At 37.8% G+C, this 22454-nt stretch overlaps 3 protein-coding genes, 1 non-coding gene and 1 pseudogene across 4 annotated transcripts; 1 reads left to right on the top strand and 4 right to left on the bottom strand.

Annotated features, from left to right (window-relative positions):
• The first annotated feature begins 854 nt into the window (after nt 1-854).
• Nucleotides 855-3217, top strand: LOC117628805 (probable E3 ubiquitin-protein ligase RHA4A). Its single transcript, XM_034361329.1, has 3 exons — nt 855-1224; nt 1433-1518; nt 2358-3217. Exons 1-3 carry the CDS (start codon nt 982-984, stop codon nt 2806-2808), a joined length of 780 nt encoding a protein of 259 aa, XP_034217220.1. The 5' UTR covers nt 855-981; the 3' UTR covers nt 2809-3217.
• Nucleotides 3189-6532, bottom strand: LOC117628804 (cellulose synthase-like protein G3). Its single transcript, XM_034361328.1, has 6 exons — nt 5921-6532; nt 5674-5823; nt 5397-5522; nt 4838-5281; nt 4169-4516; nt 3189-4022 (listed from the first exon to the last, which is right to left on the bottom strand). The coding sequence occupies exons 1-6, from the start codon at nt 6509-6511 to the stop codon at nt 3426-3428; spliced, it is 2256 nt and encodes a 751-aa protein (XP_034217219.1). The 5' UTR covers nt 6512-6532; the 3' UTR covers nt 3189-3425.
• On the bottom strand, nt 3280-3361 carry TRNAS-UGA. Its single transcript has one exon. It is a non-coding gene; the product is annotated as a tRNA-Ser (tRNA).
• Nucleotides 6533-11304: 4772 nt separating the features above from the next.
• On the bottom strand, nt 11305-13558 carry LOC117629046 (annotated as a pseudogene).
• Nucleotides 13559-14424: 866 nt separating this feature from the next.
• On the bottom strand, nt 14425-18258 carry LOC117628554 (cellulose synthase-like protein G3). Its single transcript, XM_034361035.1, has 6 exons — nt 17572-18258; nt 16908-17057; nt 16339-16464; nt 15773-16216; nt 15328-15672; nt 14425-15112 (listed from the first exon to the last, which is right to left on the bottom strand). The coding sequence occupies exons 1-6, from the start codon at nt 18223-18225 to the stop codon at nt 14564-14566; spliced, it is 2268 nt and encodes a 755-aa protein (XP_034216926.1). The 5' UTR covers nt 18226-18258; the 3' UTR covers nt 14425-14563.
• Nucleotides 18259-22454: the final 4196 nt, after the last annotated feature.

Below are 22454 nucleotides of genomic sequence, written 5' to 3'. Positions count from 1 at the left end.
GACAAACACCTTGCTAACAGCCGAACTCCATACATACCTGTATTATGGCTTGTAGGTTTGTTAGGTCATCGACCTGCCAACCATGGATGATCAGATCGATCAACAGCTCAAGTAAGACCAATGCAACCTTTCTTGACCTAACCGTAATTTTCTTCTTTTTTTTAGGGAATTCAACATTTTAATGTATCATAATTAGCATTAAGGAGAAATCTGGGCCTCAGTGCTTCATGTTTTAGCTAGTGATAGACATGGGTGTCCCATCATTGAAATTACCTTCTTTTTTTCGTCGAATCATCATTGAAATGACTGGAAATAAGGAATATAATACCATCATGTTCATGGCATCATGTAAATTTGATCTCAAAAGCTTACTGCTATGGATTTGTTTTAATTTCTTTGATAAGATGATGGTTCCTATTATATATTAACAAAGGTATATTGTGTCCTTTCCCCAATCTAAAAGCAATCATTGTGTACCTTGCCCTTGTGTGAGTTCTCAGTTCTCTTTCAACCCAAAAAGAAAGAATACACACTATAAAAAATTTAAAAAAACTCATGTTCCTTCTATCCAGCACTGTAAGTAGATCATAGTTACCTCTAAAACCTTGAGTTACTAAGTTATGGAAACACAGATCTTTTCTTTTTTGTTACATTAAAAGAATCGAACCTTAAGTTACACGTTTCAATTTTTATCAGTAGTTTAAAACATTGACTAAGCAGTAACATAACATGTTAAATTGTTTGATGAAATAGAATTACTATACACATATTTAATGCTTTAAATATAAAAGCGAAATAAAATCTCTCAGCACTTTGTTGGTATGAAAATGATCTCTACTCTCATGGTACCTGAACCAACCCCCACCCCAAGCTCTCTCCATAAATACACTCCACAAGCCTTTTCTACTTTCCCACACATATCTTCACCTAACAGGGAAACTAATCTCCCACTTTCAGAAGCTAGCTCAGCTTGGGTGAGAGATGGGTAGTCTTCCTCAAACTCCAGCCAGTTCTACCAATTCTCACCTTTATCCTCAAGCTCTCCAACTTAAACTTTACCAGGCCTTCATTTTCTCAATTCCTATCCTTTTCTCCATCATTCTCTTTCTCTTGTTCTACTTGTTCTACCTCAAAAGGAGAGCCTCCACTCTCTCATCTTCTCCACCAATTCTTCCCAGAAGTTATCAGGACCAATCTGCAGCTACCACATATCATGTTTCTTCAGTAAGTCCTCTGTTTTTCTGCTACATATATTTACATGCATGCATGTTGTTTATGTTGTTCTTCAATATATATTGAGTTCCAATAGCATTGCAAATTGCAATTACAGATCATTCCAACTTAATTAATTATAGAGTTCAGATGATAATTTCACAGTCCAACTTAACATGATCTAATTCTTTTTCTTTTCTTTTTGCTTTATATTGTCCAGGATTGTCCTGTGGGTTTGAAGGGGGAGCTGAAAGAGAAGCTTCAGGCAATTTTATTTGATGAAGAACAGAGGAAAAAGGATGCACAGTAAGTTTAAATTACTTCTTCTACATTGATTTGATTTTCCTCCATATTGAGTTTTTGACACCCCAAAATGAAATTGAATTGGTCTTTTTATTAGAGACACCTACCAATGTGGTCTATAATCAATCATGCCCTACAACAAGTGGCATGTGCCAAGATGGTGTCATTTCACATCTTGAAGTTGAAAAGCCAATGCACTTAGCAACCAACTATTCAGATATATGACCACTTAAAAGAAAACTAAATAGCGCAATGACACGTGGTATAACTTTTTCACATATCATTGCATTATTAGTCGGAGATAGAAAAATAGTGTATCCCCATTACAAGAAAGTTTTTCTGCATACTTAGACAAGGACATATCCTAGTGATCAACCAATTTTATTCTTGCAACCAGTTATGGCCTAAAAAGGCTAGCATGGTAGAAGTAAGAACCTTTAATTCTCTTCCCATGTCAGTTTAGAACCTCTCATGGCAACCACTATTTTCTCATATGTGCTTTTGAGAAAGAGAGAGAGAGAGAGAGAGAGAGAGAGAGAGAGAAGGAAGTAGTAGAATATATGACAAGACATCTTTGGAGGAGACAAAACGTGAATAAAGTTTGAATACAATTGTGTGTGCAATCGCTTTCTAAGATTCTTCACTCAAAGTGGATAAACAACACTGAAATCTCAGCACCAATGAACAGCCTCTTATTAACTACTGCTCTATCTTTCTGGCCACTTTTTAATTTGGTGCTTTTTCTAAGTGTTTGCTCTGTCTTCTGAAATTGATCAAATTACCAAATTTCAAGTTAGGCTAAAATTGGGTTGGTTATAAGCCAAAATTTGGTTTTGTGACAGATGCTGTGTTTGCTTGGGAGATTTCGAAATGGAAGAGGAGTTGCTGCAGGTTATATCGTGCAGACACGTGTTTCATGTTGATTGCATACATCACTGGCTACACAACAACACAACTTGCCCACTTTGTAGATGCTCTGTGATCCCCATCAGTACCAAGCTTGATAGTCCTGCACTACAGGCACCACCTAGTGCGTCCAGTCCAGGACAGCACAACCCTAGCATAATAATCTCCAACCATAGTCCTGGGATTATATTATTGGACCAACAACATCAACAACAGCATCAATTGGTCAGTAATGTCACTTCAAATGTAACAACACCAGTTGAGGGTTCGTCAAGTGAGGGTCGGGGTGCAATTTTGAGGGACTCTGGCATGTCATCTGGGCATTATACTGATGAAGATTTGAGAGAGCCAGTTGTTGTGTGTATCCAAACGCATGATTTGTCATGAGACAAATCATGTTTCCATCTCTTTCTCCACAAATAAGAAGGCATGTACGTGCACACGTATGGGTTACTATGCCCAACTACACGTGATAGTGCTGAATGAGAGAACAATCACGTGCCAATTGACATCTTCTTTTAGCAACAGTTCTGAGTGAGCATTCCAGTTTTGGCGGAGCAACTAGCTAGATGAAAGACTATAGTTATATTTCGAATTAGGGAATGGGAGAGAAGGTCAGCTTGTTTTTTCTTAAACCTCAACGAAGGTGTCTGCAAATATGTAATTGTCATAAACCTCGATCGAGAGAGTTGAGTGTAATTTGAAGTACCTTTTTTGAACTGGAAGTTCACAACATGTATTATAAATGTGGTAATGGGTTCTTCTTGTTGAATGGGAAAATCACACTATTTTCTGAGCACAATTTACAATAATTCACACCCAAAACAAAAAACAAAAAACAAAAAGTCTAAAAATCGTCGTCGACAGCAGGGTTCGAACCTGCGCGGGCGAAGCCCAACAGATTTCAAGTCTGTCTCCTTAACCACTCGGACATATCGACCATTTGTTATACCCTATTAAATTCAACGTATAAATCTATATCACAGTGAAACGTGCAATGTTCACTATAAAATTGTTGATTGACAAAATACACTTTTGGCAGCTGAGTTCCTTAGAGTAACATGAGCTGCCAGATAAAGAAGAAATACTAGAAATGTTGCAACAACGCTAGTTTTCCTAGGAATTTTTCCCCCATCACTCCTAAAAATTATGGCTTCATAAATTGGAATGCAGTTCACTACGCCAAAACCAGCAATAAACATCTGCACAAACAATCCCTCCAGATTATTATTGTTGTTGCCTCTGAAAACCTCTACATGGCCCCAAGCAAAGGCAACCAAGTTGACAATGGCAGCCATTGTTAGGGGCACAAACAAGGGCGATGGGACTCCAAACTCCATGGTCCCTTGTTCATATCTTTTTCTTTGGTCTTTGTCAAGGACTTTGCTTGTCAGATTAAACCCATGTGTGGAAATGCCTGAGTACTTGAGCAAGAACTCAATCAACCCAAACAGGTAGCTTGAGAGTCCCCTAATGATCCACATCCTTTGGTCATTCCACCACCTATGGAATGTTCCTCCGGCTAACACAAAGTCTAGGAAGTCTTGAATGTATGCTCCGAGGAAAAGATACACGTACAAGAGAAACCATGGCTCTGAAACCTGCAATGTTAGCACGTAAATCTTATCAAATTGAACACATACTGAAGACACACATGTACCACATTTATTAATAGCATTATCCATATATACATGAATTTCATGTTGATGTGGTACAAATAATTTTATTAATGCTTGTATGTTATTACCTTCGGGAAGATAGTGACACCATTGAGGAGAGTTAGCTGGGGGAGGAAGGCATACGAGGTTATTGGAATTGACCAAATGGGCCAAAATCCAGAGTGAGCATAAGCAAGGCCCATCAAAGGGCCCATGGCCCGAGTGCCAAATGTGATTGGACTGAATTTGGAGAAAGCCACCTCAAGGAGGCCTATGGCCCATCGCTTGTTTTGGTTCAGCACTTCAACAAGGTTGATTGGGACATCTCCATAAAATGCTGCCCTATCAGGATGACAAAATATTGACTTCCATCCCTCACACTGCAAACGATAGCCAGTGAAGTAATCCTCCACCAGTGAGCCATACCTTACACCTATCTGCACAATTAAAACAACATAACTTATCAATATACCACTGTTGTTGCTTCTCATGAAATTGCTCGATGTTCTTTTGATGTTGATCATGAGTATGAGGCAACATGTTCGACAAAATGCCTCAAAAATGCTGAGGTAGGATAGGGAACCAAATGCAATCAGGGAAAGTGATGTTTGGGCTTCATCTTATTCATCTTAATTATGTGCTACTAAATAATGCAACGAATACACATTGATAGTCAAATCGTCTTGTATGTTAATGTGATTAGAAAATACGATCCCTCTAGCATTATTCTATAGTAACCAAAGGTTTAGTTGACTTACCTTCAAGCCCCAATTGGTATTGTTCTCATAATTGCAAGCAGCAACACAATATGCCAATTCCATAACCTCCGAAGACCAAATGTGCTTGTCCACTAAATTGTTAGGACTTAGCTGAGGGATTTCAGGAGGCAAAAAATTTGAGGGGCCTCCAAAAAATGCTCTTCTAGTAAAAAAGCAGCCTGTTCCCAAATGATTTGATCCAGAGAGCCCATTCATTCCCATTGGATCAATTTGAAACAGACGCTTGTGTTCGCATGCATATATGTCGTTTTTGTTAATGCCACGAAAAAGCTGAGGAAATTGGACGTAGCCTAGCTTGGGTCGAACTTCAGGGTCTAATATGTAGCATAACGCACGACGTGTAGTTTGAGGGTCATTAGAGTGCATGTCACAATCTAGGGTCAAAATTATTGGCGCATTGGTCATGATGGCTGAAACTCGAAGCTTTCATTTATAATTATTATAAATAAAAAAATTAAAAAAAAAGTAAGTCAGTAAAATGAGTAACATAAATTATGTTCAAAATTTCAAAATTAGTTATTTATGTAAAGAAGCTTACCAGGACATTAAGCGCACCAGCCTTGAAATGGTGGGTTGATGTCTTGCTTTTTTCTCTTGAGACATATATTAGGTTTGGCATTAAATTGCCTGTGATGTCTTTGTCTTTGTTACTTTCCAATAAAACCTGCTCGCGGTTATTGGCAAAAAGATTTTAATGGAATGGATTTTTTTGATTTTTTTCCCTTTCATACTATTGGGGTAGAATTCGTTGGCGAAATGAAATTTTTTTAGTGTTGACAAAGTCAGATATGTTTAGCAATATCAATTACATTTACCTGAATGACAGTGGGGTGATCTTGGCGGGTAAATTCCTCCGTCCATTTGTTAAAAGCCTGGATTTCTTCTTCTCCGGTTATATATTCGTGGGCAACTTTACCTCTCTCAGTTACATTTTTAACCCTCGCTTTCATTCTTTTGTACATCACCTGTGAATATAAATACATAATCTTTTAGCCGTCTATCTTACCTACCCATGTAAATTTTTAAAAAGAAAAAAAAAATTAGTATGTAACATTATTTTACCTTAATATTCTCAACTTGATCAGAAAGGTGAGAATCACGATCTATGGCAAAATAAGCTTCCGGGCTGCACTCAACTATGTTGTTGTTCCTGCAGAAAGGTAACCAATGGCTTGCAAACTTGGCAGCCTCCATGAGAGCAAAGAGAGTCAGAGCCGAGCCCCCGTCATCCGAAACGTACACTGAAACTTTCTGTATCGGATAATCATAGGCCATGACCGATAAGGCCGTGTTCACAACGTTCATTGGGGGCTCTTTGTGGGGATCGGCAGTGCTTATGAACACGTCCAGTGCTGGAAAATCCGATTCTTTGACGACCCTTCTGAGGTTTTCGGGGAATTCCTTGCGATAAATCGGACGCATGTGGAAAGACTGTGTGGTGGCGAACATGAAAGCAAGGATGGAGTCCGAGATGAGGAAGGTGAGGGTTATGAAGAAGGAGGTGAGGGTTGTGGAGTTGAGGAGAGAGAGTGCATGGTGAGAAAGTAGGGCTAAGGTGGCACACCCATAAACCACCGCAAAGATGCGATTCGCGGTGGTTCGGCGAGAGGGCTTGTGAGTGTGAAGTGGGAGGCCATGGGTGTTGGAGGACATGGTGTGACATTTGAATTTCTAATGAATCATTTTGGATTAAAAGTTGAGTTATAGAATGAATGTCGCAGTACCTATGAATTGTTTAATTTAATAAAATTATTAAATGTGGAAAACGACCTCCAACTACCAATCGTACCCATAGAAACTGGTGGATCAATAACTTGTAAAGATGAGTGCCGTAAGGTCAAGATCCACTCTCAAAATTCATCGTTAAAAAATTTATTTTTATATATAAATGTCAAAACCAGAGATTTAGTTTATACTTAATTTGCGTGAACCTATTTTTCACTGAAAAAAAATTACACCTAAGAAAGAATATTTGGGTTGATGATTGATGAAGGATATACAAACACTAGTCAATGCTGACAATATAAAATAAAAAGGAGAAAGAAAATGGACGCTTGCTTTCGAATGACTGATCTGATTTTTAAAATTTTCAATTTTGTCGGAGTACATGACTGATCTCTTTGACTGTCAATAAATTATGTATAAGATATATATAAAAGTAGAGTGTTGTTAAACGAATCTTAAAATTAATTGAGTACACACTCTATGATCTACGTACACCTTAATATTTTAATCAAAATGTAAAATTAACTAAATACACCCTATTTAACTACCAAAATTACCCTCGTACCCACTTTATGAATTCGTGCCCTCTTTTCATATTTTGGATTCGCATCAAAATCTTTAATTTCGTAACCTGTTGTGGGAGTAGACTTGCTAGTTCCTTCAATTCAAAGCTTGATTCTTGTAAATCCTTGTGATTTTCTTATACTTAATTTGCGTGAACCTATTTTTCACTGAAAAAAAATTACACCTAAGAAAGAATATTTGGGTTGATGATTGATGAAGGATATACAAACACTAGTCAATGCTGACAATATAAAATAAAAAGGAGAAAGAAAATGGCGCTTGCTTTCAAATGACTGATCTGATTTTTAAAATTTTCTATTTTGTCGGAGTACATGACTAATCTCTTTGACTATCAATAAATTATGCATAAGATATATATAAAAGTAGAGTGTTGTTAAACGAATCTTAAAATTAATTGAGTACACACTCTATGATCTACGTACACCTTAATATTTTAATCAAAATGTAAAATTAACTAAATACACCCTATTTAACTACCAAAATTACCCTAGTACCCACTCTATGAATTCGTGCCCTCGTTTCATATTTTGGATTCGCATCAAAATCTTTAATTTCGTAACCTGTTGTGGGAGTAGACTTGCTAGTTCCTTCAATTCAAAGCTTGATTCTTGTAAATCCTTGTGATTTTCTTATACTTAATTTGCGTGAACCTATTTTTCACTGAAAAAAAATTACACCCAAGAAAGAATATTTGGGTTGATGATTGATGAAGGATATACAAACACTAGTCAATGCTGACAATATAAAATAAAAAGGAGAAAGAAAATGGACACTTGCTTTCGAATGACTGATCTGATTTTTAAAATTTTCAATTTTGTCGGAGTACATGACTGATCTTTTTGACTGTCAATAAATTATGCATAAGATATATATAAAAGTATAGTGTTGTTAAACGAATCTTAAAATTAATTGAGTACACACTCTATGATCTACGTACACCTTAATATTTTAATCAAAATGTAAAATTAACTAAATACACCCTATTTAACTACCAAAATTACCCTGGTACCCACTCTATGAATTCGTGCCCTCTTTTCATATTTTGGATTCGCATCAAAATCTTTAATTTCGTAACCTGTTGTGGGAGTAGACTTGCTAGTTCCTTCAATTCAAAGCTTGATTCTTGTAAATCCTTGTGATTTTCTTATACTTAATTTGCGTGAACCTATTTTTCACTGAAAAAAAATTACACCTAAGAAAGAATATTTGGGTTGATGATTGATGAAGGATATACAAACACTAGTCAATGCTGACAATATAAAATAAAAAGGAGAAAGAAAATGGATGCTTGCTTTCGAATGACTGATCTGATTTTTAAAATTTTCAATTTTTTCGGAGTACATGACTGATCTCTTTGACTGTCAATAAATTATGCATAAGATATATATAAAAGTAGAGTGTTGTTAAACGAATCTTAAAATTAATTGAGTACACACTCTATGATCTACGTACACCTTAATATTTTAATCAAAATGTAAAATTAACTAAATACACCCTATTTAACTACCAAAATTACCCTGGTACCCACTCTATGAATTCGTGCCCTCTTTTCATATTTTGGATTCGCATCAAAATCTTTAATTTCGTAACCTGTTGTGGGAGTAGACTTGCTAGTTCCTTCAATTCAAAGCTTGATTCTTGTAAATCCTTGTGATTTTCTTCGAAATATGTGAAGGGGACTCAAACATCTCTGTCAAATTACTAGTGAAACACATCATCACTAGTATGAAATCTTTGAGAATTTTGGATGCTTCCAAGTTAGAAGAAAAGTTTAAACCCTGGTATTTTAAAGTCATCCACTTAAACTTTATTGTATGTATGATGTTGAGCTAAGAAGTTGTTGAGGCCCAAAAACTCCACGGCTTGGCCCAAATGAATTCCCGGCCTAGCGCAATACCTTATTGAGAAAAAATTAGACTTGGAGCACACAAAAATCCACCATGCATGAGTCACACTCCACGTGCCATGCCAAATAAATAATCCGTCATGCTAGGAATCAAGATTAAGATTATAAAATGTATTAGCTCTGCAAATCCATGCTAATTATCCCGTCAAGCATAATGATTAAAAACATGCCAAGCGATATGCCATTCCAAGCGACATGTCATGCCAAGCACGAAATCGTTATTGCGCACCCAACTACGCTACAAGCTTAAGTGGGCCCAAGCCACTCAAATGCCCGGGGCTTGCTTGAGTGGGTTGTGGTATGGATGGTAATAAATCGACATGAGGCCCATTGATGGGCCGAGAAATGGAAGTCTCAAGTCGCTTGGGAGCCTCGGGACTCAAGCCCATTTCTTAGGCCCAAACATGTGGATGAGCACGAGAGAGAAAATATCCCAACTAAAATAGTCTATTACCTTAGTCAAAATAGCTAATTAGCTTAACCAAGATTAGCCCAACACCTCAACAAAATAAGCCAAAACTTGGTGAGGTTGGCCATTTATTTTATAAGCCAACCCATTGTTCTAGAAGGCCCATATAAATAAAATAAAGAGCTGCAAAACCATCAGCACCTTGCTGGAAAACAGAAGCCACGAGAGGAGCAAATATGTCCACGTAGACAAAGCTGTTGGGAGGTTCCAGCACATGGGTGGAGCAAGTTCCAAGCACAAAACACCCGAAGAACCAAGGGATATTAACATGCAAGCTGCCAAGAAGAGAAGCAGCCTTCAAACCAGCATACATACCCCAATTCCTTCCTCTATCAGACCTGGCCATGGAAAAAGGAAAGAAAGAAAGGAAGGAGATGGCTGGGAATGGAAGTCTCCCACTGAAACAGCTGCGGGAAAGGGGGCCTTGAGCTCCCAAAAATCTCTGCTTTGCAGAGAAAATTTCACTAAGATAGGAAAAGTCAAGGGAGGAGATGAGAAAGGAAGGGAAAAGTTTGGCCAAAATGGGTAGAAGCCATTAGGGTTTCTTGGGAAGTGATGGTTTCCAACGGCTATAAAATGAGGCATCTTCTACCCAACGAAAAAAACACATAACCAGAGAGCAAGCTTCCTCTCTTACATGCAGAAACCCAGCAATTTCGTGCACTATTCACCCTCCTCCTCCATTTTCTTCTTCTAGCAGACTACTTGCACATCTGACAAGTTGCCGGAAGAACATTGTTATTTCTTTCTCTCTTTTTAGCCAAATTAGCTTGCAAACCTCTTCTTCCTCATTTGAAACACCCTCCATTTCTCCCTAGGAAGCCATATTTTCCTCTTTGGTGCTGAATTCATGCTGATTTTGCTTCCATGCCACAAGCCTCTCATGCCAAGCTAGAAAATGTACCTGTAAGCATCAAGAAATTATCTGTAAGTTGCTGTTGTTTTGGTTGGTGAAGATAGCCAAGATGCTTCCTAAGGCTCTACTGCCTTTTCGAAGCATTTTTGGGGCTTGATTTTCGAATTCGAACAAAGGGGACAATTTCAGCAATTTTCCCTTTACGGCAGCCCAGCCCATTTACAACTACCGGAGGAAAAAGCCCCCTACAGAAGTTAAACTGGAACAAACTTTTTTATTCAAATATGGCTGCCCATCTTTTGCATCATTAAGAATCAAATACATAGAGAAACACTAATACTTGTCTTTCGCCGTGTTTGTAAGGAAGCTCTAAGCCTTTGAAGCATCAAAGGCCCTAAAAATTATACAAAAACTTCTCTACGTTTGATTAAGGTTGAATATGATGAGTATGGTGGACTTATTAAAATTATATTCGTTTCACAATTCCATATATCCTTTTTGGCCATTTTATATTAGGGTAAATTAATAATTCAATAAATACTTTGATAGTAGGGTGCACCCAGTTAATTTTTAGGCTCTATTCAAAAGAATATAGAAGAAGTAAAAAAAGATTACTTGTCTACGCAAACAACTTGGCCATATAGCAATTCACTATAACCCCTTTGGGCTTTAATAATGTTTTACCACATTTACTTGTCATATTGATGATCGTCTCTCTAATACATGTGGGCTTCATTAATATTGATGACCGCCTTTTTAATAGAGGTTGACTCAACTAGTGTATGTGGAACCCACCTGTATTAAAGAGGTAATCAACAATATTGTCAATAAATACGGTCCAAATATCAACACCCTTTTTTCATGTACCTAAAACTAAAAATACACTTTTTGGCAGTGTCACTTCCTTAGAGCAACATAAGCTGTTGAGCTAATGCTAGAAATGCTGAAATTGCAGTAATTTTTGTTGGAATTCTTCCTCTATCTCTCCTATTGATTATGGCTTCATAAATTGGTTTGCAGTTCAATATGCCAAAACTAGCTATAAACATCTGCATGAACAGCTCCTCCGGGCTATTGCTGCTCCTGATAAGCTCTACATTCCCCCAAGCAAAGGCAACCAAGTTGACAATGGCAGCCATTGTCAGGGGCACAAACAAGGGTGATGAGACTCCAAACTCAATGCTTCCTTGTTCGTATCTTTTGCTTCGGTCCTCGTCAAGGACTTTGCTTGTCACATTGAACCCATGCGAGGCGACGCCTAAGGATTTAAGAGAGAACTCAATGGTTCCAAACAAGAAGCTTGAAAGTCCCCTAATCATCCACATCCTTCGGTCATCCCACCACCTATGGAATGTTCCTCCAGCTAACACAAAATCTTGGAGATCTTGATCGTAGGCTCCGATACAAAGATACACATACAAGAGAAACCATGGATTTGAAACTTGCCCGAATAAACATTACGTATCATACTGTCTGACAAAAAAATATTTCACATTTATCTAGAAGAAGAAATTGAGAAAGGTAAATATACATTACCTTGGAAATATAGTGAGTCCATTAAGTAGAGCTAGTTAGGGAAAGAATGCGTATGTGGTGATTGGAATGGACCAAATGGGCCCAAATGCATAGTGAGCATAAGCAAGGCCCATGAAAGGGCCCATAGCCCGAGTGCCATGTGTAATTGGACTATGCTCGGAGAAAGCCACCTCAAGGTCCCCTATGGACAACCTTTTGTTTTGATTCAACACATCAACAAGGTTCATTGAAGCATCCCCATAAAATGCTGCCCTATCTAGATGGCAGAATATAGACTTCCATCCCTCACAATGCTTTTGATAACCAGTGAAGAAATCCTCCACAAGTCAGCCATATCTTACACCAATCTACACACTTTACACAATTTTTTTTTACGAAGTGATATTTTAACAACTATAACGTATGGGGAGAGAGATCGAAGTTGGGTGCAAGGAGACCGGTACATTACTCGGCCAATTGACCTAACCCACAACTGCATCAATTTCCAAATTTAAAATAAATAAATAAAGGAGAAGTTTAAAAGAGTAATTACATATTTGGCTGAATTACCTTTAAGCCCCAAGTGGTATTCTTCTCATAGTTGCAACCGGCAACATGGTGAGCCAATTCCAGAACCTCTTGAGACTGAATGGGTTTGTCCACAACATTGTTTGGACCAAGTTGGGGATTTTAGGAAGTAAAAGATGTGAGGGGCCGCCAAAGAAAACCCTTCTAGAGAAAAAGCACCATGTCCCTAAATAATTTGGTCCCAATAGCCCGTCCATTCCGAAAGGGTTAATTTTGTACAAACGTTTGTGCTCACATGCATATATGTCTTTCTTGTTGATGCTACGAAAACGCTGAGGAAACTGCACAAACCCTAAGTTGGATCGAAATTTGGGGTCCAATAAGTAACATAGGACACGATGGGGTGTTTGAGGGTCATTAGAGTAGGTGTCACAGTCCAAAGTCAAGATTGTTAGAGTATTGGTCATGATGGCTGAAACTCGAAGCTTTTTGTTACACCACACCAATGCATAAATGAATGAAATTAATTAATAAAGAGATGTTTGAATGGGAAAATAAGTATGTAGGAAAGCTTACAAGGGCACCAACTTTAAAATGGTGGGGAGATGTCCTGCGTTTTTCTCTCGACACGTATATTAGGTTTGGCATCGAATGTGCTGTGATGTCTTTGTCCTTGCTATTGTCCAAAATAATCTGCCCAATCATATTACACACAGGTACGCATATGCATTAGATTTGAACTCGGATCATCTTTAACAGGGGCATAGATCCAGCCATGTCTGGATAGGGCTATAGCCGAACTGAAATTTGGGAGAAAAGGTAATTACCTAGGTATAAGTTAGTCTATCTTATTTTTGAATCCTGGGCGTATAACCATGACAAATTGTCAAGTAAGATTATTGCGTGATTAATTCCTCATAGAAATGATTACTGTTGCTTTGAGGTAACCTTTGTTTATTTTTTAATGATTTAGGAAAGGGGAGATAGAGAATCAAAGTAGTCTAATCATACCATCATAAAAGTGAGAATAAAGAGCTTCACCACTTGAATTAGAAAAATAACCTAGATGACAGTGGGATGATCTTGTCAGGTAAACTCATCCGTCCATTTCCTAAAGGCTTGATCTGCATTATGTGGGAAGCTGCATAAGAGTGCGATCCATGTTAGGCCTATCACATTCAAATCCACAATAACAAATAATTTCCAGATTTTTGCAATTCCATTATTTATAGAAAGAGATGGTCAGAATTTGTGTTTGCAACGGGTTCACGTTCCCCACTTTGCCTTGCTTTAATTCTTTAAAAATTTTACTTGTAAAATGTAGTTAATTAGTTCCACTGGCGTCGCCAGCTAACGCCCAGGAGGGTCAGCTGACCCATCTACCATATTAATTTTCTCCTTTGAAAAAACATGTTGACTCTTCTGAAGTGTTTTCCACCTGTGTACGGTTTACACTTTTCTACTTTTAGCATATCTATCTCATAAAATGGTGTTTTCAGTTTCTTTATTTCATATTATTAGTTTTATAATTTAGATATCATGTGTTTATATGAAAACTCCTTTTCTTAAGTAATTAAAATAGATCTATGGATGATTCCATAAGTTACAAATATGATTTATTAGCTTTCCTTTTTGCTTTTAGGTAGCTTTCATGAGGGTTTATTTTATGGACATTGGAGTTCTAATAAAATAATTTTCATCCAATGTTAAGTCACTAGTTATTTCAGACTCGTTCAGTCAATATAAGCATTCGTCTTACAACATAATTCAATATAAGTAGGTCTATATACATCCCCCTTAAATTTAAAATGACCCATTAAGTTTTTCATTATTTATATTAATGTACAAAGAAGTTTCCCAAAATACCTAAAAGGAAACCTAACACAATGGCGGTGACCAAGTGGTCCGATTAAGATTAACTAAACTATCTTTTGCAAAGAAGACTGAGTGGAGCTTAGAAAACTTAGCATTGAGGCCAATGATTAAACAAAACAATGGTCCACAGCTTTGTCGTCAAGCTATTGGGATCTCTCATAGGGACTCCAAATTCATTAAAAAAAACTGTGGGGCTCTAACAACGTTTTATTCGAAATCGCTTTCTCTTAACACAGTTTTTGGGGTTCAGTTCCTAAGAGTAACATAAGCTGCTGCATAAAGAGCAAACGCTATAAATGTTGAAACTAAAGTAATTTTTGTAGGAATTTTTCCTTTATCACTCCTAATTATGCCTTCATAAATTGGCATGCAATTTGCTATCCCAAACCCAGCTATGAACATCTGCATCAACAGTCCCTCCAGGCCATTGCTGCCTCTGAAAACCTCTACATGCCCCCAAGCAAAGGCAGCCAAGTTGACAACGGCAGCCGTTGTTAGGGGCACAAACAAAGGTGATGGGACTCCAAACTCCATTCTTCCTTGTTCGTACCTTTTGCTTTGGTCCTCGTCAATGACTTTGCTTGTCACATTGAACCCAAGTGTGGCAATGCCAAAGGACTTGAAGAAGAACTCAATGGATCCAAACAAGAAGCTTGAGAGTCCCTTAATCAGCCACATCCTTTGGTCACTCCACCACTTTTGGAATGTTACTCCAATTGAGTGAAAATCTAGAAGATCTTCAAAGTAGGCTCCGATGAAAACAAACACATATAAGAGAAACCATGGCTCTGAAACCTGCAATAAGTACTTCAATCTTAGTGCACATCTTGTCCGACCCTTGTATATTTAGATTACTACATTAGACACTTATGAGATGTTGTCAAAATGTTAATATGAATCTTAATTAGGTCAAATTAACATTCTAACATTGCGACATGATATATCAAATTGTTTGATTATGGAAATTAAATTACTAATTATTTAGAAAGTGAAATTGTGAAAAGGGTTACCTTTGGAAATATAGTGAGTCCATTGAGAAGAGCTAGTTGGGGTAGGAAGGCATATGTGGTGATTGGAATTGACCAAATGGCCCAAAATCCATAACAATAAGCAAGGCCCATGCGCAGGCCCATGGCTTTTATGCCAAATGTAATTGGGCTATACCTAGAGAAACACACCTCAAGAAGGCCTATGGCCCATCGCTTGGTTTGATTTAAAACATCAATAAGGTTGATTGGGGAATCCCCAGAAAATGCTGGCTTATCTGGATTGCAAAATATAGACTTCCACCCCTCACACTGCAAACGATAACCAGTAAAGTAGTCCTCCACCAGCGAACCATATCTCACGCCAATCTACGCAATTTAATAACTTAATTCATCAGTTTTAGAATCTAAGTACACGATGACTTTTTTGAAACAGAAATAACAACTCGTTCAAAAAGAAAGAGTGTACCTTTGATCCCCAATTGGAGTTTTTCTCATAGTTGCAAGCTGCAACATGGTGTGCCAATTCTAGAACCTCTGGACTCTGAATGGGCTTGTCCACCACATTGTTTGGACCAAGTTGGGGGTTTCCGGGTGGTAAAAACTTTGATGGGCCGCCAAAGAAAACTCTTCTTGAGAAAAAACACCCAGTTCCTACATAATTTGGCCCTAAAACCCCATCCATTCCTTGTGGATTAATTTCAAACAAATGCCTGTTTTCAGATGCATACATGTCGCTCTTGTCGATCCCATGAAAGCGTTGAGGAAACTGCACATACCCTAGTTTAGATTGAATTTTGGGGTCTAAGAAGTAACAGAGGGCACGATGAGGTGTTTGGGGATCATTGGAGAACATGTCACAGTCTAGGGTTAAGACTATTGGAGCATTGGTCATGGTGGCTGAGACTCGAAGCTTTTGTTACAACACACCATCAGAAAAATATAAATTAGTTGGTGAAGAAATGAAGATGATTAATTAATTATTTGAGAATGAGATGGTTACGTGAGCCCAAAAGAAAAGGTATGGAAGCTTACAAGAGCATTAAGGGCACCAGCTTTAAAATTGTGGTGTGATGTCCTGCTTTTCTCTCTAGAGACGTATATTAGGTTTGGCATTGAATTGTCTGCGATGTCTCTGTCTTCGCTATTGTCCAAAAGAACCTGTCCACGTACATATATGCTTTTTAGTACATACATATATATATATATATATATATATATAAGCTTATAAAGTTCTCAAACGCTAACTAGTGAGTAAACTGTGAATAATTTTGAATTACGAGGGTTGATTAGTTGATGATTTTGAATTGTCAAAGGACAATATATCACGACATCTATAGCACATTAAACTATGTAATAGGAGATGACATAATTGGGTTTTCTAGTTCCTTTTTTTTTTCTTTTACAAGATTGTTAGTGATTAGTTCCTCACGAGTCACAAGAATGATTATTATTGTCCCAAGTAGAATTTATATATGTAAAAATTGAGATTAGTTTTTTTTTTGGTTTAAAATTCAAAGGAAAGGAAGAAAGAATCAAACTCTTATCATGTCGATTGTAATAGCGAGAGAAAGTGGTCCACCAATCGGGATAGAAAAATATACCTGAATAATAGTGGGATGATCTTGTCGGGTAAATCCGTCTGTCCATTTCCTAAAAGCTAGCCTTTCCCGTTCTCCAGTTATATATTCGTCGCCAACTTTGCCTCTTTCAATTACATTGTTTACCATCCCTTTCATGCCTTGGTACATAATCTGTGCCATGATTCAGAACAAAACATAATTAATAAAGCTTAATCTGGGTTAATTAGGCCAGTCCTGAATGTGATGCGATGCCCATTCAACTTGGTGTTGGCTGTTTGTGCCGTCATTGGCTCATGCATTATGAAGAGGATAGGAACCCAAACAAGATGACAAATAAGTATTGCAGCCGACGTCACCTTTTGTGTTACTGAATACATGAGCAATTTTGGTAGGGGCGTTTCTAAAGATTAAGAAGGTCCCCTTTTCAATCTGAGCAAAAATATAAACTCCTTTTTATGTAATATCCTAATTACAGTATAACCAAGAAAAGTCATAACAATCAATATTCATAGTCTAGTAACATAAGTATTATATGATCTTATCTCATCACACGATATAATCCGGCACTATACTTATTTATGTGACAATATAAACTTGATAAGAGGATATTACTACCATACATATTGATTTAGATAAACATATTTATAGTTAATAATTAAGCAAAATTGAAATATGATAAAATTACCTTGATCTTGTCAGCTTCGGGTAACCGAGAATGATCAGTTTCAAAGTAAGCTTCAGGGCAGCGTTCCACTATGCTGTTCTCTCTGCAGAAAGGTAACCAGTGGCTTGCAAACCTGGCGGCCTCCATGAAAGCAAAGAGAGTGAGAGCCGAGCCCCCATCATCTGAAACATACACCGAAACCTTATCGGTCGGATAATCATAAGCCATGACCGATAAGGCGGTGTTTACCACGTTCATTGGTGGCTCTTTGAAAGGATCAGCAGTGCATATGATCATGTCTAACGCTGGGAAATCCGATTCTTTGACAACCCTTTTCAGGTTTTCGGGGAATTCTTTACGGTAAATCGGTGTCATACGAGGAGATTGTGCGGTGCTGTACATGAAAGCCAGAATAGAGTCGGAGATGAGGAAGGTAAGGGTGATAAGGAAAGAGGTGAGGGATGTGGAGTGGAGGAGAGAGAGTGCATGGCGGTAGAGAAGGGCTAGGATGGCACACGAGTGAACCACCGCAAACAAGCGGTTCGCGGTCGTTCGACGGGAGCGCTTGTGGGTGTGTAGTGGGAGGTCATTATGGGTGGTGGTGGTGGACATGATGGTGCAAGAATGGAAACTCTTTGAGTTTGAGTCTCCCTTCTTGTACTTCTGCTCTTGCATAGGCAGGGCATGAGGTTTAGAGGTTCTTATATAAATGTGTAAAGGTCCTTAGTTTTTCTCTTTAGTATGTGCCACACCAGAAAATCTTATATAAAACAGGGATAACTGTTTCATTATCCTCCACTAATCACAGTCTGCTACGTAAAAAAATTATCACTTATAACATACTATAATTATCCGGAATAGCAAAATAATACCATTCATGTTTCATGTAAGTGTTTATCATGCCACAGGCCCCAACACTTTTCGTACGTTGTGATGCATCTCTATCAACCATCAACCATTTTAAAACCAAAGACTTTGGAGACCAAGAATAATATACACAATCATGCACATTATTTGTAAACAAATCAGCTTAAAATAATGTATCAGATGGATGTAAATTGTAATTAACAAGCCAGATAATGTTTTATTCTTAATTTGTGAAAATTACGACTAGAAAAATATTCAGTAAACATAAATATTAGTGTTCATAAATATAATTTGTATTGGCACTTTTCGTTTCCAACATACTAAATAACAGTCTTTTAATATATTAGGCACCGAAATTGCTGATACAAATCATATTTGTGGACGCTAATAATACCCATGCTCATTGAATATTTATTTTAGTAGTGAATTTTGATTATTATTTTAATAAAAATCCGGTCATGAATGAAATAAATCATGTTCTACCAGTCAATTGACAGTGTGGCTGTAGCTTAGTATGAGTGATCTGGTTGACTGTTAGAATTTGAGGACAGAATCATTGAAGATAACATTATCAGATAGAGCTGAGTCCAAGAATTTAAAAATAATGTGCGTTCGAGAATGGAAAGTCGCAACCTCGCAAATTCCATAATTTCTGGATCCTTCTCAGAAATGGACGTGTTTATATTAATAATACTGGATGGTGGCGTGGTGGTATGAAACTAGTCAAGTACACATGGCTGACTTTCTGATCAGCAATCAGACAAATAAGAAAAATCTTATCAGTAAAAGTTAAAATCTTTCTTTTAATTCAATTTTGTGAAGAAAAAAAACTGATTTTGTTGAGGTCGTGTGGTTATTGAGTGTTTATATCTTCTTGGCATGGAATTTTCATAAGAATGAGATCCATGTTAACGGCTTACAGATTTTCGAAAGTTCAATTTTCATTATAGAAAGATGTATATATGTTGCAAACGGCTTATAGATCAAGTGATTAGGAGGATCGATTTCTACCACCGAGGTCATGTGTGTTAGAGTTCATTATATTTTGCAGTTTTGTAAGGTGATTTGGGAAGAAGAGAGAAAACACAGAGAAAATGTGAGAGAGAACGTTGCTGCTCTTGTAACTTCTTGTTGAATTCCATTGTATTACACTCTACATGTATGTAAGTGTGTGTGAGAGAGAATCTAATTCTCTAACAGATTTACAAAGCATATTCAATCCTAGCCTTAGATTCTAGCATCCTATGAGATGAATCCATTTGTCATAATCTAATGCTTAGATCCTAGACTAGCTAAGAGATCACTTGGACTATGATCCAAGGGCTCAAATTACATTAAGACAGAAAAGAAAAAAATTTAGAAAAAGGAAACTAAAGTTCATAGACTGTAACATAAAACGACTGAGTAGCTTTTGTACCAAGGCATTCAGCTCCAATGCATTCAGCTCAAATGCTTTCAGCTCAAAGGGTTTAGACATCAACACTCCCTTCTAACCCTTTAGCTGATTTCACACCAAGTAAGTCTCTTAGATACACAAATCGATCCTTGGACAAAGCCTTGGTAAGAATGTCAGCAATCTGGTCTTCTGTTTTGCAGTAGATTAGTTCAATCTCCTTCGCTTGAATAGCTTCACGAATGAAGTGAAACTTTCTACTGATATGTCTGGTTTTCTGGTGGAAAACTGGATTCTTAGCCATTGCTATGGCAGAGGTGTTATCACACAAGATTGGTGTACCTTCCACTTGCTCTTCACCAAAGTCTTCAAGAACAAACCTTAGCCACTTAGCCTGTGATGTTGCTTCAGCAGCACTGACGTATTCTGCTTCTGCAGTAGACAAAGCTACTGTATTTTGCTTAATGGATGCCCATGAGAACATACCAGATCCAAGTGTAAATGCATAGCCTGAGGTGCTTCTTCTATCATCTTCACTTCCTGCCCAGTCACTGTCACAATACCCTATCAAAGTGGCTGACTTCCCTTTTATGAACTCAATTCCAAAATCCAGTGTGCCTTGGATGTACCTCAAGACCCTCTTGGCTGTTCCCATGTGTTTTCTAGTAGGATTATGCATGAACCTAGCAAGCAAGCTAGAAGCAAACATAATGTCTGGTCTTGTAGCTGTCAAGTAGAGCAGACTACCAACAATCTGTCTATACTCATTCTCATTTGCTGCCTCACTCCCATCTTCCTTGCACAGCCTCTCACTTGCAACTAGTGGAGTCACCACAGATTTGCAGTCCTTTAGACCAAACTTTTCAATTACTTTCATTGCATATTTCTTCTGATGAAGAAATGTGTGCTTATTGGTCTGCACAACTCCCATGCCAAGGAAATGATAGAGCAGGCCGAGATCAGTCATCTCATAGTGCTTCATCATGTCATTTTTGAATTCTTCAAGCAATTTCACACAACTTCCAGTATAGACAATATCATCCACATAAAGTGAAACAATAAGAATACCTGAAGTGTCACTTGTTTTGACATAAAGTGTTGCCTCACTAGGACTTTTCTTGAATCCTGCCCTGTTGAAATATGAATCTATCTCATCATACCAGGCTCTTGGAGCCTGTTTTAGTCCATACAAAGCTTTGTTCAGCTTGTACACCCTGATTTCTTCATTGTCTTTAACAAACCCTTGTGGCTGCTCCACATAAACTTCTTCTTTTAACACTCCATTTAGAAATGCAGACTTGACATCCAATTGGTACAAATTCCATTCCTTCTGTGCAGCAAGAGCAATCAAGGTCCTAATGGTGTCCAACCTTGCTACAGGAGCAAATGTTTCATTGTAGTCTATTCCAGGTTTCTGTGAGTAGCCCTTTGCCACTAATCTGGCCTTGTTCTTCTGCACAGATCCATCTAGATTTAGTTTCGTCTTGTAGACCCATTTGACACCAATGATTGGTTTACCAAATGGTCTGTCCACTAGTGTCCATGTGTTATTTTTTTTCAATCATCTCCAGTTCAGCCTTCATTGCATTTCTCCATGACTCATCAAGGTTTGCATCTTCAAAGCTTTCAGGTTCAACAATGCAAATGTTGCACTGAGCCATGATTTCATTTACACTTCTCCATTTCTTTGGTGTGTGGTCAATGGCTTGTGAGCTTCCACTTATTCTCTCCTCTTGCAGGATAGTGTTTTCACCCATTTGAGTTGATGCATCCAAGTCTTGACTTGGTTCATCTTGCACTGTGGTTCCTGCATCCATTTGCAGTGGTGTGTCCAAGTCTAGACTTGGTTCACAATTCTGATTTTCTGCAGGCATAGAAACTGTTATTTCTCCCTTTTGTTCATTTTCCCACTTCCATAAACCATCCTCATCAAAGTGCACATCTCTGGACAGAATTACCTTCCTAGAGCTTGGATCAAATATCCTGTAACCTTTTTCACACAGGCCATAGCCTACAAGAATACATTTGTGACTGTTCTCCTCAAGTTTGTGCCTTAGTGCTGAAGGAATTAGCACATGGCATGGTGATCCAAAGATTTTTAAGTGAGCAATTCCTGGTTTTCTCCCAGTGTAGGCTTCAAAAGGTGTTACTTTGTTTAGAGCCTTAGTAGGACATCTATTTAATAGATAAACTGCAGTGTTTACAGCCTCTGCCCAAAATTCATAGGGAATACTCTTTTCATGCAACATGGACTTTGCCATTTCAACTACTGTCCTATTCTTTCTTTCTGCTACTCCATTCTGCTGAGGGGAGTATGCCACTGTTAATTGCCTTTGAATGCCAACCTCTGCACAGAAACTGTTGAATTCACTTGACAGAAATTCCCCACCCCTGTCACTTCTCAAGCCTTTTATCTTATACCCACTCTGCAGCTCTGTCATGGCTTTGAATTTTCTAAAACACTCCAATGCACTTGACTTGTTTCTAATAAAATACACCCATGACATTCTAGTGCAGTCATCAGTGAATAGTAGGAAGTATTTATTTCTTGATATTGAGTCTGTTTTCATTGGTCCACAGATATCTGTGTGAACCAATTCCAAAGGATGTGATGCTCTCCAAGTAGATTCCAAAGGGAAAGAAT

This window comes from Prunus dulcis, chromosome 5 (assembly GCF_902201215.1).
Source record: "Prunus dulcis chromosome 5, ALMONDv2, whole genome shotgun sequence".
Taxonomy (NCBI): domain Eukaryota; kingdom Viridiplantae; phylum Streptophyta; class Magnoliopsida; order Rosales; family Rosaceae; genus Prunus; species Prunus dulcis.
The sequence above is the reverse complement of the archived record's forward strand: the minus strand, read 5'-3'. Positions and strand labels throughout refer to the sequence as shown.

Excerpts from the sequence above, each read along its gene's own strand:
- LOC117628805 (XM_034361329.1), top strand. The coding sequence starts at position 982 with ATGGGTAGTCTTCCTCAAACTCCAGCCAGTTCTACCAATTCTCACCTT. Across the intron at positions 1,225-1,432 it reads CCACATATCATGTTTCTTCA|GATTGTCCTGTGGGTTTGAA; the intron begins GTAAGTCCTCTG and ends TATATTGTCCAG. Across the intron at positions 1,519-2,357 it reads CAGAGGAAAAAGGATGCACA|ATGCTGTGTTTGCTTGGGAG; the intron begins GTAAGTTTAAAT and ends GTTTTGTGACAG.
- LOC117628804 (XM_034361328.1), bottom strand. The coding sequence starts at position 6,511 with ATGTCCTCCAACACCCATGGCCTCCCACTTCACACTCACAAGCCCTCT. Across the intron at positions 5,824-5,920 it reads ATCAAGTTGAGAATATTAAG|GTGATGTACAAAAGAATGAA; the intron begins GTAAAATAATGT and ends TTATATTCACAG. Across the intron at positions 5,282-5,396 it reads CTGGTGCGCTTAATGTCCTG|CTTCGAGTTTCAGCCATCAT; the intron begins GTAAGCTTCTTT and ends TATAAATGAAAG.
- LOC117628554 (XM_034361035.1), bottom strand. The coding sequence starts at position 18,225 with ATGCAAGAGCAGAAGTACAAGAAGGGAGACTCAAACTCAAAGAGTTTC. Across the intron at positions 17,058-17,571 it reads CCGAAGCTGACAAGATCAAG|ATTATGTACCAAGGCATGAA; the intron begins GTAATTTTATCA and ends ATCATGGCACAG. Across the intron at positions 15,673-15,772 it reads ACTCCAATTGGGGATCAAAG|ATTGGCGTGAGATATGGTTC; the intron begins GTACACTCTTTC and ends TAAATTGCGTAG.